The sequence below is a fragment of the Podarcis raffonei genome, chromosome 12, assembly GCF_027172205.1.
Source record: "Podarcis raffonei isolate rPodRaf1 chromosome 12, rPodRaf1.pri, whole genome shotgun sequence".
Taxonomy (NCBI): domain Eukaryota; kingdom Metazoa; phylum Chordata; class Lepidosauria; order Squamata; family Lacertidae; genus Podarcis; species Podarcis raffonei.
The window spans coordinates 1991036-2006446 of NC_070613.1; the positions used below are offsets into that span (position 1 = coordinate 1991036).

The following is a 15411-nucleotide window of genomic DNA, read 5'->3' on the forward strand; positions in this document are numbered from 1 at the left end:
ATGTTGAAATGTTTAATAATAATAATAATAATAATAATAATAATAATAATAATGAGCCCTGTGGCTGGATCCGGCCTGTGGCCCATTTGGTCCACCTTCCTGCTCTCATGAGGCCATCCTGGGAAACCCGCAAGCAGGATGCGAGCCCCAGAGCAACTGGAAGTCAGTCCCCCTGCCAGCCCCCGATAAGGTGCTGTTTTCCTCTGACAGCGCTGACTCGAACTCCCAGCCCCGGGCTTCCCAGAATCCTCTGCACCCAGGGGCAGTTTGCCTGTGAAGTCTTTGGCTGTGTTGAGGCCGCCTTTGTTTGCGACGGCCAAGAAGACTGTCTGGATGGTTCGGACGAGATGCACTGCGGTGAGTTTTGCTACCTGCCGCTCCCCTTGCCAAGAGGCGAGAAACTCCGGGGATCCAAGGCGCAGACGCAGCTCCAGTTTCCGTGGAACGGAGTCCAATGTGGTGCTTTTAATTTGCACACATAATTTGCTTTGTGGGTGCCAGGGAAGATCTCAAAGGTGCCACTGCACCCACGCACGGAGGCCACACGGCTGGTGGCAATTGCCGTTAACCAAAAGTTCAGGGGTTGGTGGTTCTCCCCCAGGGATGCTTTTGCCGTCTGTCAAGTCACCCAATGGGCTTCAGGAACAAGTGTGTCAGGGAATGGTCTGAATCAGAGGATTGAAGAATGCATTCTCAGGCAGATCAGCTCCTCTCTGAAGAGGAGGAGGAGGCAGGGGCGTACGAAGGGGGGGCGGAGGGAGTGGGCCGTCCTGGGCACAACCCGGGGGGGGTGACAAGATGGCCCGCTGCCTCCCCCCAGCTCTAGAGCTGCAGAGGGCACACAGTCAGTGTGGGCACTGCGCCTGCACAGCGTCCATACGGGCTGCTGCTTGCATGGCGACCGTATGGACATCTGTATGGGCTGGCACTCACGTGTGGCGTCTGTGCAGGCTGAAACTCACGTGGCAACCATACCAGCTGCTGCGCGTGCACAGTCTGTACCAGCTGCCACACGTGCGCAGTCCATACAGACGTCGCGCATGCGTCACCGGGCGGTTTGCCCTGCCCCGGGTGACGGAGAGGGTTTCTTGGCCACTGTGAGGAGTAGGAAGATTCGCCCCCCCCCTTCCAGCAGTTTCAGGGACAGAGAGAAACACAGACACTGAGCTGTTTTGAGAAAGTTGCCTAGTTACTAGATAATGGGAAGAGAGACAGAAGGGAGGGAACAGCCAGCAGAGGCGTCATGAGAGAGGGTGGGGAATCTTCCCTCCCCAAGAACTTGGAGGTCTGTCTGTATTAAAGAACAAAGACTAGAGAGGAGAAGGAACTTTCCTTTGGTGCCCAAGATGTTGCTGGGGATGGAAAGGGGAGGATTTGGAGTAGTCAGCCACTCTCCTTGTGGAGAGATGTGGACTTTTTGCTTGTAAGCAGGTGACAAAAAGGACCACAAAATATAAGCAGCTCGTTAATTCTTGCCAGTGAAGTTACTAGAGAGAGGTAACTGACAAAGTGGGACTAGGCGCCTGGTCTCCCTGGTCCTAGTCCGACGCTGTAACCATTGCACTGCACTTTCCCACCCCCACAGGTGGTCCCACTGCTCCCGCCACCCCTGCCGCCACCCTGCTGCCCCCACTGGGCCCTCCCAGCGTCTGCTCTGCCAAGCAGTTCACCTGCGGCAGCGGGGAATGCCTGGCGCTGGAGCGGCGCTGCGATCTCCGCCAGGATTGCCAGGATGGGTCCGACGAGGCCAACTGTGGTATGTCAGATCGGGGTGGATAATTGCTCCCCTCCCCCCCCCCATTCTGCAGGAGAGCAGGGGTGGGCAAATGTGGCCCTCAGGACATGGCTTGGCCATACTCCGTCGCCAGCCTTCCTTGAGGGTTTTTGCCTGGCTGGACTGTGTCCCTGAATGCGGAGGATGCCTCTCACTTGCCTGGATGGAAGGTGAGTGCGGGGAATCTGTGGCAGAGAGAAGTCGAGCATCAGCAGCAGAAGCTGGTGAAGAGTCGCAGGTGTCTTCCTCTCCTGCTGCGACAAGCTCCCCAGAACCAAGAGAGGCATGAAAAGGGCGGAGGAGAGGTTTGCCGCACTCAGGCACAGTCTCTGATTGCTTGGGGAAAACCCTGGATAGGAGGGGACTTAGCAGGAGGGGGAGGCAGGGACTTTCAGTCTCAGCAACTGATCCATGGGGCCAGACCTACTGGGGATGAGCTGTTGTGCTCAGGAGTCCTGACAGTCAATCAATCAATCATTTTATTTGTATGCTGCTTTTCCAAAGTTAAAACTATGCTCAAGGCAGCTTACAACGTATAAAATCCCCCACATAACTACAAACATAAAAGCAGTTATAATAATAAAGAAAGCTTCAAAAAGTGCACAACCCAATTGAACAATTTCCACATTAATCCAAAATGAAGATACACAAAATCAGTATCAACAGCCACAATGCCCCTCCAACAAAAACCCCTCAACAGTGCCCCAACCCAAGACATTCATGTGTGTCATTTCAGTGTGTCATTTCTGACAGTCCACCAAGTCTGTGCAGATTGTGTTCTTGCTAATGAAGAGCTAACTTGCACAGTGTGGTTTCCTGCCGGCTCGCTCCTGACACCTGCCATGTGTCAAATTTAAATCTGTGGCTCCTCCCACTTCTGCCTCTGGCTCCACCCACCACTGGCCATGTGGCCCCTGGAAGGTTGTCCAGCATGGAATGCGGCCCTTGGGCGATGAAATCTCCCCCCCCACACCTCTGTCCTAAAGAAAAGGGCACCAGCTCAGATCAAGGTTAGGATGTTTCGCTGCAAATGGAGGAAGTTTCTCTCCTGGCCTTTGCCGGAACTATAGTCCAATCCTGCCTCTCTCCCTTCTCTGGCAGCGGACTGCATCATGTCCCCGTGGACCACCTGGAGTGAATGCAGTCGGTCGTGCGGGCTGGGGGTGACCTTCCGGCGCCGGGACTTGCTCCGCAACGCCCTGCCTGGGGGGCAGTGCGACCGCGATGAGTTTGACAGCCGCTCCTGCTTCCTGCGGGCCTGCCCAGGTAGGGCCTTCTCCCCACTTACCTGGGAGCAGTGGGTTTCCGGACAGGCGGGGCTCAAAAGGCTCCCTCCGCTTCTCATCGTCTCTGCAGATGCCCGGCCTGAAGGCGAACCCTTTGGGCTAGGAATTGAATTTTGCAGTTTTGAAAGTGCTGAATATTGCAAACAGACACTTATTCGTATAGAATCGGTGCCAACCAGATGCCCCCAAAGTGAAACCCGCAAGCAGGATTCGAGCCCAAGAACCCTCTCATGCCTTCTCAGGCCTGAAGCCCTTCATAAAAACATAGAATTATGGAATTGTAGGGTTGGAAGGGACCCCGAGGGTCATCTAGTCCAACCCCTTGCAATGCAGGAATATGCAGCTGGATGAAACCTGCAACCTTTGTGTTATCAGCACCATGTGCTAACCAACTGAGCTACCAACTGATTTATCTTTTTTGCATGCTGCTCTGAGGCTGTTTAGTTTGCAATCTAGTGGTGTATATGTTTTATGAAAGATGCAGAGTTTATTTCATAAAATGAATACACCACTAGATTACAAACTGAACAGCCTCAAAGCAGTTTACGGGGGCTGGGGAGATAAATCAAACATTAGCGGTAAGGAAGATTAACAGCAATAATTTAAGACATTCAAAAAGTTGAAATAACAACAACTGGCTGAAAACAGGATTGAAAACACGATTGAAACTTTCTAAGCACCTGAACGGGCTTGCCTGAACAATAACGTATTTAGCAGGCACCGAAAAGAGTGCAATGAAGGCGTCTCTGCCTGATGTCAAGAGGCAGGGAGTTCCAAAGGACAGGTGCTGCCACATTAAAAGATCAAGTTCTTGCAAATCCAGAATGGGTATTATGCGTCACCTGTGCCAATTAATAATAATAATAATAATAATAATAATAATAATAATAATAATTTATTTATACCCCACCCATCTGGCTGGGTTTCCCCAGCCACTCGGGGTGGCTTCCAACCAAATATTAAAAACAATACAGTGTCAGATATTAGAAAACTTCCCTAAACAGGGCCGCCTTGAGTTGTCTTCTAAAAGTAAAATAGTTGTTTCTTGCCTTGACATCTGCTGGGAGGGCGTTCCACAGGGCAGGCACCACCACCGAGAAGGCCTTGTGAGGTGGGCTAAAGCGAAGAGCTTGCAGGCTTCACGTGCAGCATTTTGCTTAAAACGTTCATTTTTCCAGACTCATAAAAACACATCTTCCATTCATAGTCGACAAAATCATTTAAACCTCCCCGTTATTAATTCAAAAAAGGCACGGGAAGGTTGGCATGACAAAATACTGCCTTCAGATACAGGGGCCCAAGTCCAAGTGTAGAATATTCTGTGGTCGCATGATGAAGAGGCTGGAGCTCAGTCGCGTGGCTCTCTCTCTCCGCCCAGTTAATGGCGCCTGGGCATCCTGGGGCGAATGGTCGGACTGCGACGCCGAGTGCCGTGGCGGCGTGCGGAGCCGCACCAGGACCTGCGCCGACCCCCCGCCCAAGAACGGGGGGCAGCCTTGCCCGGGGGACGCTGTGCAGATGGAGACTTGCAACCAGCAGCCCTGTGGAGATGCCCGGGGTAAGTGGTGGCTGCAGTTGAGAGACAGGAAGGGACAGAAAGGAAAGGTGGGCCGTTGATGGAGCCTGAGATTGGGGGGGGGATGAGCCTGGGGGATGTCAGGAACATTGGGAAACCAAACAAAAACAGTGAACAATTTGGGGAGAAAATAACTTTTGTCTTTCTTTACATCTGGCCTTGTACGTACCAGAGAGGCCTTCAACCAAACACACAGAGGAAAAACTCCTTCAGAAACTCACAGCCAATCAGGGCCCTGTGCCGCCTCACTTGAGATCATGCCACTCTGCCTGGTTGCTAAGCAACTCCTTCTGAGTTACCAAATTAACCCTTGAGTTACAAACCGAAGGATCCTTGGACTTCCAGAAGGGGCAGACAGGCAGGAGCTATAGGCGCTTCTGGTTTGCCTTGTGAATTACAAAGGTGCTGGTGATAAAAGAAGCTTATAAGTCCAGTGGGAATATTTACCTGGGCTCGCCTCCTTGAAATGAATGGAAGTTGCACAAGCCCAAGTACCCATTCAATTCAATGGAGTTTGCACAGGGGAGTGGAAGTGACTTCTGGGTTGTGCTGTCGGTTTTGGGGTCTCCATATTGTCGTCTTCGAACACAGGGGCCAAGGGGCTGGGGGGAGATCAGCTTTAAAGGTTAGGTCAGCCAGGAGGCGTTTCCTCAGATCAACTGCCGACCCACTTCATAATCTTTGGATACGGAGGCTCTCTACACACTACTAGACTCTTTTTAAAGCACATTTCTCCCCCTTCAAAGAATTCTGGGCACTGTTAAGGGCTGCTGGGAATTGTAACTCTTTGGGGTAAAACTACATTTCCCAGAATTCTTTGTGGGAAAGATTGTACTTCGAATGTGCTTTAAAAGCAAGGCTTTATTTGCTGATATTATTATTATTATTATTATTATTAGTCATGCTCATCATGTAGAGAAGTGAGTAGAATTAATCCTTGCTTGATATGAATATGGATGGATGTACATTTTTTTTTTAGTATTTTGGTTTATGACTGTGGCTTTAATGCTTCTTAAGTTATTTGTCTCTTATTTACGTATTCATTTATATCCCATTTTCTCCTCCAAGGAGACCATTGTTCTCCCCCCATCTCCTTTACTCCCCACAACAGCCCTGTGAGGTAGGCTAGTCTGAGGGACAGCGACTGGCCCAAAGGACGCACCCAGGGAACTTCATGGGAGAATTTGAACCCTGGTCTCTCCCAGGTTCTCGTCTGGCGCTGTAACCACTGAGCCACACTATCTCTCCTCACTTGTACGGAGTACTGCCACCTTATTTGCTGCCTTTTTTGGCAGCCATTTTGCACTGGCACGTCACTTTTTTATACCCCCCCCCAAAAAAAATGTTTAAAGGTGCAGCGTATAAACACCCTGAAAACCCCCTCCACCCACTAGACTTCACTTCCCTCCTCCCACAACCTGACCTCCTCCCCTTGTCTGTTTCCTCTGCAGACTGCGGGCCAGACATGGTCTACGTGCAAGCCGGGCACTGCGAGCGAGGCCTCGTGGCTCCATGTCCCCAAACGTGCCGCCAGCTGAGCCTGAAGACAAGTTGCCCCAGCAGCTGCGTGGAGGGTGAGTACGGGGTCCCTTTCCTAGCCGAGAAAAGGGGCTCCCTCTATCCCTGCCCTCTGCTCTGACCTCCAGACCCCTCTGTCTCCCCTCCCAGGCTGCCGCTGCCCCCCGGGGCTCTTCCTGCAGGACGGGGGCTGCGTGAACGTCAGCCAGTGCCACTGCTTCTTTGACCACGAGCGCCGCCTCCCGGGGGAGATGTTCCTGAGGGACAACTGCAGCCAGTGGTGAGTGGCGGACGGGGTCCCTCTGGTGCCCCACCCTTCTCCTCCTCCTCTGGCAGGGCTCCGAAGAGCGCAGGGTACAGTCAGGCGACCAGGGGAGCAACCCAGGAGAGGGGCCCAGCAATTAATAATAATAATAATAATAATAATAATAATAATAATAATAATAATAATTAATATCCCGCCCTCCCCAGCCAGAGCCAGGCTCAGGGCGGCTAGCACCAATAAAATTACAGTAAAAACATAATGAGAAGGGGAAAAAAACAATTTAAAATACAGGTTAATATGCAATTTGAAATTTAAAATGCAGCCTCATTTTAAAAGCGGCCCATAGATCAAAACCTTAGGGGGAGGGAAACAGAAGGGTCAGACTGAGTCCAAACCAAAGGCCAGGCGGAACAGCTGTGTCTTGCAGGCCCTGCGGAAAGATGTCAAGTCCCGCAGGCCCTGGTCTCTTGTGACAGAGCGTTCCACCAGATCGGGGCCAGTGCTGAAAAGGCCCTGGCCCTAGTTGAGACCAATCTAACCACCTTGCGACTTGGGACCTCCAAAGTGTTGTCATTTGTGGACCTTAAGGTCCTCCGCGAGGCATACCAGGAGAGGCGGTCCCATAGGAACGTGGGTCCTAGGCTGCATAGGGCTTTAAAGGTCAAAACCAGCACCTTAAACCTGACCCTGAAGAAGAGTTTGGATTTGATATCCCGCTTTATCACTACCCGAAGGAGTCTCAAAGCAGCTAACATTCTCCTTTCCCTTCCTCCCCCACAACACACACTCTGTGAGGTGAGTGGGGCTGAGAGACTTCAGAGAAGTGTGACTGGCCCAAGGTCACCCAGCAGCTGCATGTGGAGGAGCGGAGACGCGAACCCAGTTCCCCAGATTACGAGACTACCGCTCTTAACCACTACACCACACTGGCTCTCCCTGTACTCCACCGGGAGCTCCGCCACCCACAAGGCAGAAGTCTGAGTGTCAGGCTTCAGGGAATCTGACCCCCCTCCCTCACGGCAGGCTGCCAGTAATGGAAAGACAAGAAGCTCTCACCAAGGTCTTTTATTCAATATTCACAGAGAGATGTGAAAGTGCCGTCTCTTGGATAATGGCGTTGCTCCGAGTAAAGTCCCACCCCCCTCCGTCTCTCCTATTATACGCCATCCCTACATTGGCTGATCTGTGCTTTCTGCCTCTGAGCTTTCTGTTCTCCTACTTTCGATGCCTGCCGGATTCTGGGAGGGGGGGTCTGGCATGTTTGCTAAAGACACTGAATCTTTCCGCTGTCTCTCCCCTGGGGCTTCTTCGACTTCTTCCTGCTCGTCTCCCAATATTTCCCAGCTTCTCCCCTCTGCAGCCTCTGAACTGTGACCTTCTGCAAACCACTGTTCTAAATCTATACTGTCTCCCCCTTTTCTGGGAAGTGCAGGAGGAGGGGGAGGTCTCCACCATTCCCCCTCAGTCCAGACCCTGACACTGAAGAGGAGCGAGAGTCGGGCAGTCTGAGGTGGAGGAAGGCACACAGGATTGGGCAGAGGAAGAAGGGATGGTTCAGGCGAGGGACAAGTCAGTAGACTGCCCACCTTCACCTGCTCCACTACCTCCTAGCGCCAGGAGGGGCATGAAAAGGGAAGAGCAATGACGACTTCTTTGCGGGAGAAGTCTCGGGTTGTGGGCCCATAACCCGCCAGGGAGGGTATCTGTGCCTGAGGAGCTGAGGGTCCCCTTCTTTCAGAAACTGCTCCATTGCACCCAGACCTGTGGCCAGCTGCCTAGAGGCTAACCCTTGGGAGGCCGCCCAGAAAAGAATGTGGCCCTCCCACCAGAGGAGAATGGCAGGTGAAGTGAATGGACTATGCTGAAATGGCTAAAATGACCGGAAGAGTCAGAAATCAGCAAGACCAAAATTTTAACAAGGAGTGGGGAAAATTTATAACTTAAAGACCATTGTAAACAGTTAAAATCGTTAGTAGGGTTGGAATATCACTTGTAGTTTAATGTTGAATTCTGGACATAACAGAAGAGGCAAACGTTTTGGATTACAGTATCATAAAAAATGCAGGAGGGAAGGATTAATAATAGGACCCACAAAGGGGAGGGTGGAAGTCCAGGAGATTCCTGTGAATCTTGTTTTTATTATTTATGTGTGATATATCTCTGTACAATATTTGAAAAACCAAATAAATTTTATATATGAAAAAAGAGAATGTGGCCCTCAAGATATGAAAGGTTCCCAATCTTTGCCTTTGCCCCTGGGGCTGATGGGAGTTGGAGTCCAATCAGGGCTTGGAGGGTCACAGGTTCCCCCCTTTTGGGGTGGTGGTGGTGGGGTCCAGATTCAGTCCTGACGAGCTTTTGTCCTCCGCCTCCTTCCCGCTCCCACCACCAGCGTCTGCCTGGAAGGCGCCGTGACCTGCGACTCAGTTTCCTGCCCCGTGAAGTGCGGCTGGTCAGCTTGGTCTCCGTGGAGCCCTTGCGGAAGGAGCTGCGGGGTCGGCATGCAGCAGAGATTCAGGTGAAGGAGGGCAGCGTCCACCTGAGGGCGGGATGTGGCAGTTGGGATACTGCCGGGGAGACGGGGGGCATCCGGCAGGCCCCCAGCTGGCTCAAGCCACCAGCCGGCAGCCGGACAATCACCGGTCTCTCTTGGAACAGCATCAAACACGAGCCTCAGATACGTTTAGAGACTCATGCACGCTCTGTCAGCAGAGTGTGTAAATCACCTCACAGCAGAAGAGGTGGACAGAGAGATGTGCAAGCATAATGTACAGCATTTATTCAGCATAGTTCAGGAACAACGGAAAACATGTCTGCTTCCCTTCGTCTCCAGCAAAACAGCAGTAACACAAAAGCTATATACAAACGGAAGTTCCCAGCAGATTGTGCTGGAAGTAAACAGGCATGTGACACACAACAGTCATGCCTGTACCCTTTTAAGGTGGAACGGAACTATAGCCTAACAGTGGCCTCTCGAGGCAGGTTTTTTTTATCCGGCCCTCCCAAGGAAGGTTGTGATCAAAATGGGGGGGGGGGTTGTTTTCTCTCCTTGACCCCCAACTCGTCCCACTGGAGTAGGTGATGCGAATTAGTCATTGAAATTGCCTTTTTATTTAAGATCTCAGAGCAGATCACAGCATAAAAATACAAGATAAAAACAAAATACATAAAAAGAAAACAAAATTTAAAAAACACACCCAGTAACCCCCCCCAACACATTTAAAAGGGCGTGGATGTTAATCAGCCTGGTTGAAGAAACCCTGGCAGGTAGCTCCCCAGTCTCCAGACTGTTTAAAAACCGACAACCAAAGAGAGACCACCACTTTTCAGTGGAGTCTGTTCTGCTGTTGAAGAGCTCTGACCACCAGAAAGTTCTTCCTAATGTTTAGAGCTGTGGGTAGAGGGCAGTATATAAATTCAATTAACAGCAGCAGCAGCAATAATGGTCAGAATCCCCTTCCTTGTCATCTGAAGCCATCGCTTTGGACCCTGCCCCCTGGAGCAGCAAACAGCAAGCTTGCTGCATCTTCCGTGTGATGACAGCCCTTCAGATATTTGAAGACATTTATTACAATTATAAATGTAACACATGTATTAGTTGTAGTCGCCATGTGTTTTCTTGATTTTTTTAAAAAATGAATGAATGGAACTGTCATTGAAATTCTACTCAGTATTGATCCAGATTAGATTCCAATTTATAGTAAGCAGAGTAAAATCTTAAACACATTGCAGGATTTCCCCCCAAAAGTAGACCAGAGGCAATGAATATTTCATCCAGCAGAGCTTTACTGCTGCTGAAGGCAGATGAGCATCATGGTCACAAATCCAATACATTCAGAATTGGCCCTGTCCATAAGAAGTCCAGTTGCAACAGACTTAACTTAAACTCACGGTAATTTATAATAAGTCTAAACCTTAACACTAAGCACACCACATACAGAACATCACACCAGAAAGAAAGATACAAAAGAGTGAAACCCAGGCTCCTTCTGGCCTTATTATTATAGTCAGCCAGGGGCGAAGGAAGACGTCATGACACCCGGAGCGGGCATCACTACGTAGGGCGCATGTGCGGTGTTTTGTTGTTCTGTATGGGACAATGACAATAAAGATTATAGTATTGTAACCAGTTTAAGGCAGCTGTACTCAGCTTCTCTGAAGAAATAACCCAAACATCATGAACCTTCTGCTTACTTCTTTCACACAAAGAGGTTTCCAGAACCCTCTTGAATTAAGTAGAATAGGAAAGATCTCTGCACATCAGATCAATACTTACTGCACTAGGAAATGCAAACAGACAGGAAAAGCAGTCCTTTCCCCAGTAATATGTTATACAAGTCCTCTTCTAGGATAGCTCAGTCAGCAGAGCAGGAGACTCTTAATCTCAGGGTTGTGGGTTCGAGCCCCACAAGTGGCAAAATATTCCTGCATTGCAGGCGGCTGGACTGGACTCTACAATGCAATGCTTCTAAGTCGCTTAGAGATACTTGATTCATTAATTCTATACGTTTTGTTAAAGAAATGAATAAGAGAAAAGGAACTGCGGCATCCTTCAGGGGTCCATCCATCTGGATGGGTGCAGAGGCAGAGCTGCACCCTCTCTTCCCCGTCCCTAACTTATGGACCACCCTGCCTCTTTTGCAGGTCTCCCTCCAACCCGGCTGCTGCCAATGGCGGTGCCCCGTGCCAAGGCGATGCCCAGGAGGTCCGCGAATGCCACACCGTCTGCATCTCAGGTAAGGGGTCCCGACAAGGAAGAGGTGCATCACTTCCATCAAATAAGTAAATCCGATGCCTTGGGAGGCTGGAGGAGACGCTCCACTCCTCTGCGTCAGCTCTCAAGCCAGTCTTTTGTTCAGGGAGTGGTTTTGCACTCTTTTTAAAATATAATGCTTTATTGATATTCAAAACAAACAAACAACAAACAAATGTATGAAGCAACCGATTGAGAATACAAGAAAATATCAATCTTTGCTAATTCATATCACCATACATTCTTCTTTGAAAAATTCCTACGACTTCCCACCACCCCATGTATTTACAATATTACTTATCTGATACACAGTTAATCTCTATTTTCTTTTTACTAATATTTGTCAATATTATATTCTCTTATATTTATTTATCCTAATAGAGAAGTCATTCAAATGCTGCCACTGACAATATATTACTGCAATAATCCTCATGGGGTTTTCTGTACATGTCTCATTTTCGAATAAAGGTTTTTCTGTCACTTTTGCCAGTTTGGCGTACTCCAACTTTGTCACTCCAGCTTTGTTGCGATTTCCTCTCCCTTCCAATTCATTGCGATCAGTATTCTTGCTGCTACCGTCACATACAAGAATATTTCCTTTGCATTTTTTGGTATGTCTGGGCCCAAAATCCCCAGGAGAAAAGCCTCCAGGTTTTGTTTTTTTAAATGATACCTTGAACATGTTTTTAAGTTCCTCATTCCGCCTGCCAGTAGACTAGAGCCCTCACTTCTCCTGGAAGGGGACCCAGTGACCCCCAACCCCAAGGCTTCCTGTGCCCCACACTTTTTCTCCTGTCCCTCCCCAGAGATCACCTTCGCCTGGAGCGAATGGACGCCCTGGTCCCCCTGCTCAAAAACCTGCTACTACGCCACGGACGTGGTGGGCGTCAGGAAGCGGTTCCGGGACTGCAATGGCACCACGGACGCCGCCAGCTGCAGCGGGGAGACGGTGCAGGAGGAGCTTTGTGACACGCCCCCCTGCCCAGGTGAGAGGAGGGGGGCAGAAGGATGGGGGCAACGCTGAGCCCCCCCTCTGGGCTTGGGGTTGATGGGAGTTTGCAGTCTGAAACATCCAAAGGGCACCAGGTTGGGGAATTGCGTCCTTTGGGGTCCGAGGTTTGGCTGATCTTACCCGAAAGGTGGCCGCCGTACAGGAAGTGCCCTCAGGTTCTTCCCCGGTGCAGTGGCAAGTCGAAAGAGCATTCCTGCATTGCAGGGGGGGTGGGATAGATGACTGCTGAGGGACCCTTCCAGCTCTATGATTCTAGGATAGAGAAACAGAATTGTAAAGTTACCCCGGGGGTCATCGAGTTCAACAGCCTCCAATGCAAGGATCACAGCTAAAGGAGAGACCATCATCATCATCATCATCATTTTATTTGTATGACGCCTTTCCATAGTTGAAACTATGCTCAAGGCGGCCTACAACACAACAAGATTTGCATAATTACAAACATAACAGAGGTCATAAACAATAAATAAAACACCTCAAAAAGTACACAACCCAATGGAAACAATTTCCACGCAAATCGTAAGAGCTAAAACTAAAAATGCAACAATGATATTAATAACAGCAACAAGCTCTCTCAACCCCCCTGTAAATAAATACTCCAGCCCGAGAATCTGTTCAACAGCTTCAGCTTTTGTAGCTGGAGTCAGTCCGCTCTCCACTCTCCCAGGCCAGATGGGAAAGGGCCGGCAAGGCAGGCTGCAGGTCTTCCAGGGCTCACAGCCAAGATGATCCCATTTAAAACAACACAGATAAAAATAAGAAACAATTTAAAAGTAGTTGCAGTCTTTGTGAAGCCTGTCAAGCCAGGCGGAAAGAGGCAAGGGTCCTGCAGGCCCTCAGCAGGCAGACCACCTCCTTATCATCTTTTGTTCTTTCTTCCCTCCCTCCCTCCTCCTCAGTGGAAGGCATCTGGACCCCATGGACCTCCTGGTCCCAGTGCTCTGCCCCTTGCGACTCCGGGGTCCAGACCCGCAACCGCACCTGCTCCAAGCCAGCCCACGGGGGCCCAGAGTGCTCTGGACCCCTCATCCAGACCCGCAATTGCAACACCCAGCCCTGCAAAGGTACACATTTGGGATATGGGGTCCCTGTCAGGCGTGGAGAGCCTTCCCCTCCCTTCGGTAGCTTTGCAGATAAGAATTAACAAGCAGTTGATAGATTTGTGGTTCTTTTATTACAGCGCCATGTTGTGAGCACAAATACACAGCTCTCCGCAAGGAGGGCAATTGGCTAGTCTAATCTTCCTTCCGGTTTCCACAGCATTTCAGGCGCCCACCGGAAGGCCCCCCCCCCTCTGACTCCTTTGCTCTCTGATACGTTTGGACCTCCGAGTCTGTGGTGAGGGGGTGTCCACCACGCTCTCGAATGACATCTCAACTAGCTGCCCCCTCCCTTCTGGTTCTGTTGTCCTTATCTCATAACTGGGCAACTCCTCCCTAAGCTGTCCATCTCCTGTTTCTCTCTCTGCTTCTGAACACGCGGAAGACAAAGGCGGGGCGACCCTTCCCCCTCCAGCTCTCCATCAGAGAGAAGCTGGTCAGGACCATTCCCTGACACTGTTACAGGCCGGTTCACAGGCGATCGAAGTCCCAGCTGGGGATGTCAGGACTGGGGGCAAGATGGCGGGGTGGGAGCAGGAATGGGAGTTCAGAAGCCAGGAGTCAGAAAGCCAAAAGTCAGAGGGCCAGAGGGCCAGGAGTCAAGAAAAGGGTCTGAGGATCAGGAAGCAAGGAGTCACGAAGTCAAGGGTCCGAGGGTCAAGAAACAAGGAGTCACGAAGTCAAGGGTCCGAGGGTCAGGAAGCAAGGAGTCACGAAGTCAAGGGTCTGAGGGTCAGGAAGCAAGGAGTCACGAAGTCAAGGGTCTGAGGGTCAAGAAACAAGGAGTCACGAAGTCAAGGATCCAAGGGTCAGGAAGCAAGGAGTCACGAAGTCAAGGGTCCGAGGGTCAGGAAGCAAGGAGTCACGAAGTCAAGGGTCCGAGGGTCAGGAAGCAAGGAGTCACGAAGTCAAGGGTCCGAAGGTCAGGAAGCAAGGAGTCACGAAGTCAAGGGTCCGAGGGTCAGGAAGCAAGGAGTCACGAAGTCAAGGGTCCAAGGGTCAGGAAGCAAGGAGTCACGAAGTCAAGGATCCAAGGGTCAGGAAGCAAGGAGTCACGAAGTCAAGGATCCAAGGGTCAGGAAGCAAGGAGTCACGAAGTCAAGGGTCCGAGGGTCACGAAGCAAGGAGTCACGAAGTCAAGGGTCCGAGGGTCAAGAAACAAGGAGTCACGAAGTCAAGGGTCCGAGGGTCAAGAAACAAGGAGTCACGAAGTCAAGGGTCCGAGGGTCAGGAAGCAAGGAGTCACGAAGTCAAGGGTCCGAGGGTCAGGAAGCAAGGAGTCACGAAGTCAAGGGTCCGAGGGTCAGGAAGCAAGGAGTCACGAAGTCAAGGGTCCGAGGGTCAAGAAACAAGGAGTCACGAAGTCAAGGATCCAAGGGTCAGGAAGCAAGGAGTCAGGGGTCTGAGGGTCAGGAAGCAAGAAATCATGAAGTCAAGGGTCCGAGGGTCAGGAAGCAAGGAGTCAAGGAGCCAACACCGCAAGGCAGGGAGCGTGTTGCTGTGGCAAAGAGCTGAAGGGAAATGCTGACCTTATATCCCTTCCCGGCTTTTGCCACCAGGTGCTGTGAGCTACCAATCGGCCTCACCTGTGTGGCCGCACCTTGCCTCTTCAGAACAAACTTAGGAAGGCCCCAGTCCTGCAAAGGTCACAGGGCCTGGCTCCTGCACGCACACCTGACAGACACTTCCTCTCCAGCCCCCCCATCCTGCTGCACCTCTGTGCCCCCCCCACCTCTCTCACCGAATGCCTCTCCCTTTGTCGTCCCCCCAAACCCCGCACAGCGCTCTGCCCGGGGAACCTGGTGTACCAGACGGCCGAGGAGTGCGAGCGGAAGGGGGGCGCCTGCCCCCGCCTCTGCCTGGACCAAGGCTCCCGTGTGGAGTGTGCCTCCCGCTGCCACGAGGGCTGCTCCTGCCCCGGGGGGCTCTTCCTGCACAACGACACCTGCCTGCCGCTCAGAGAGTGCCCTTGCTACCACCAGGGGGAGCTCTACCGGCCGGGGGACGTCGCCCTCCTGGACTCCTGCAACAACTGGTGATGAATATATTGCATTTCTTCTCCTTCTTTTTCCTTCTTTTTATTTATTCCCACTCCCAGGAGACCCCCCCCCTTATGAAAACCTGTAT

General features: G+C 51.1%; 1 protein-coding gene across 2 annotated transcripts in view; it reads left to right on the forward strand.

The window, feature by feature from the left end:
• LOC128424273 (SCO-spondin-like) overlaps positions 1–15411 on the forward strand; it is a 170770-nt gene that overhangs the window by 75556 nt on the left and 79803 nt on the right. For both annotated transcript variants that reach the window (XM_053410272.1, XM_053410273.1), the window contains exons 52-62: positions 211–357; positions 1586–1756; positions 2876–3040; positions 4439–4618; positions 6088–6210; positions 6305–6434; positions 8812–8937; positions 11064–11155; positions 11979–12158; positions 13084–13248; positions 15067–15319. In XM_053410272.1, the coding sequence (XP_053266247.1) occupies positions 211–357; positions 1586–1756; positions 2876–3040; positions 4439–4618; positions 6088–6210; positions 6305–6434; positions 8812–8937; positions 11064–11155; positions 11979–12158; positions 13084–13248; positions 15067–15319 (1732 nt within the window). The remainder of the gene's footprint in view (positions 1–210; positions 358–1585; positions 1757–2875; positions 3041–4438; positions 4619–6087; positions 6211–6304; positions 6435–8811; positions 8938–11063; positions 11156–11978; positions 12159–13083; positions 13249–15066; positions 15320–15411) is intronic.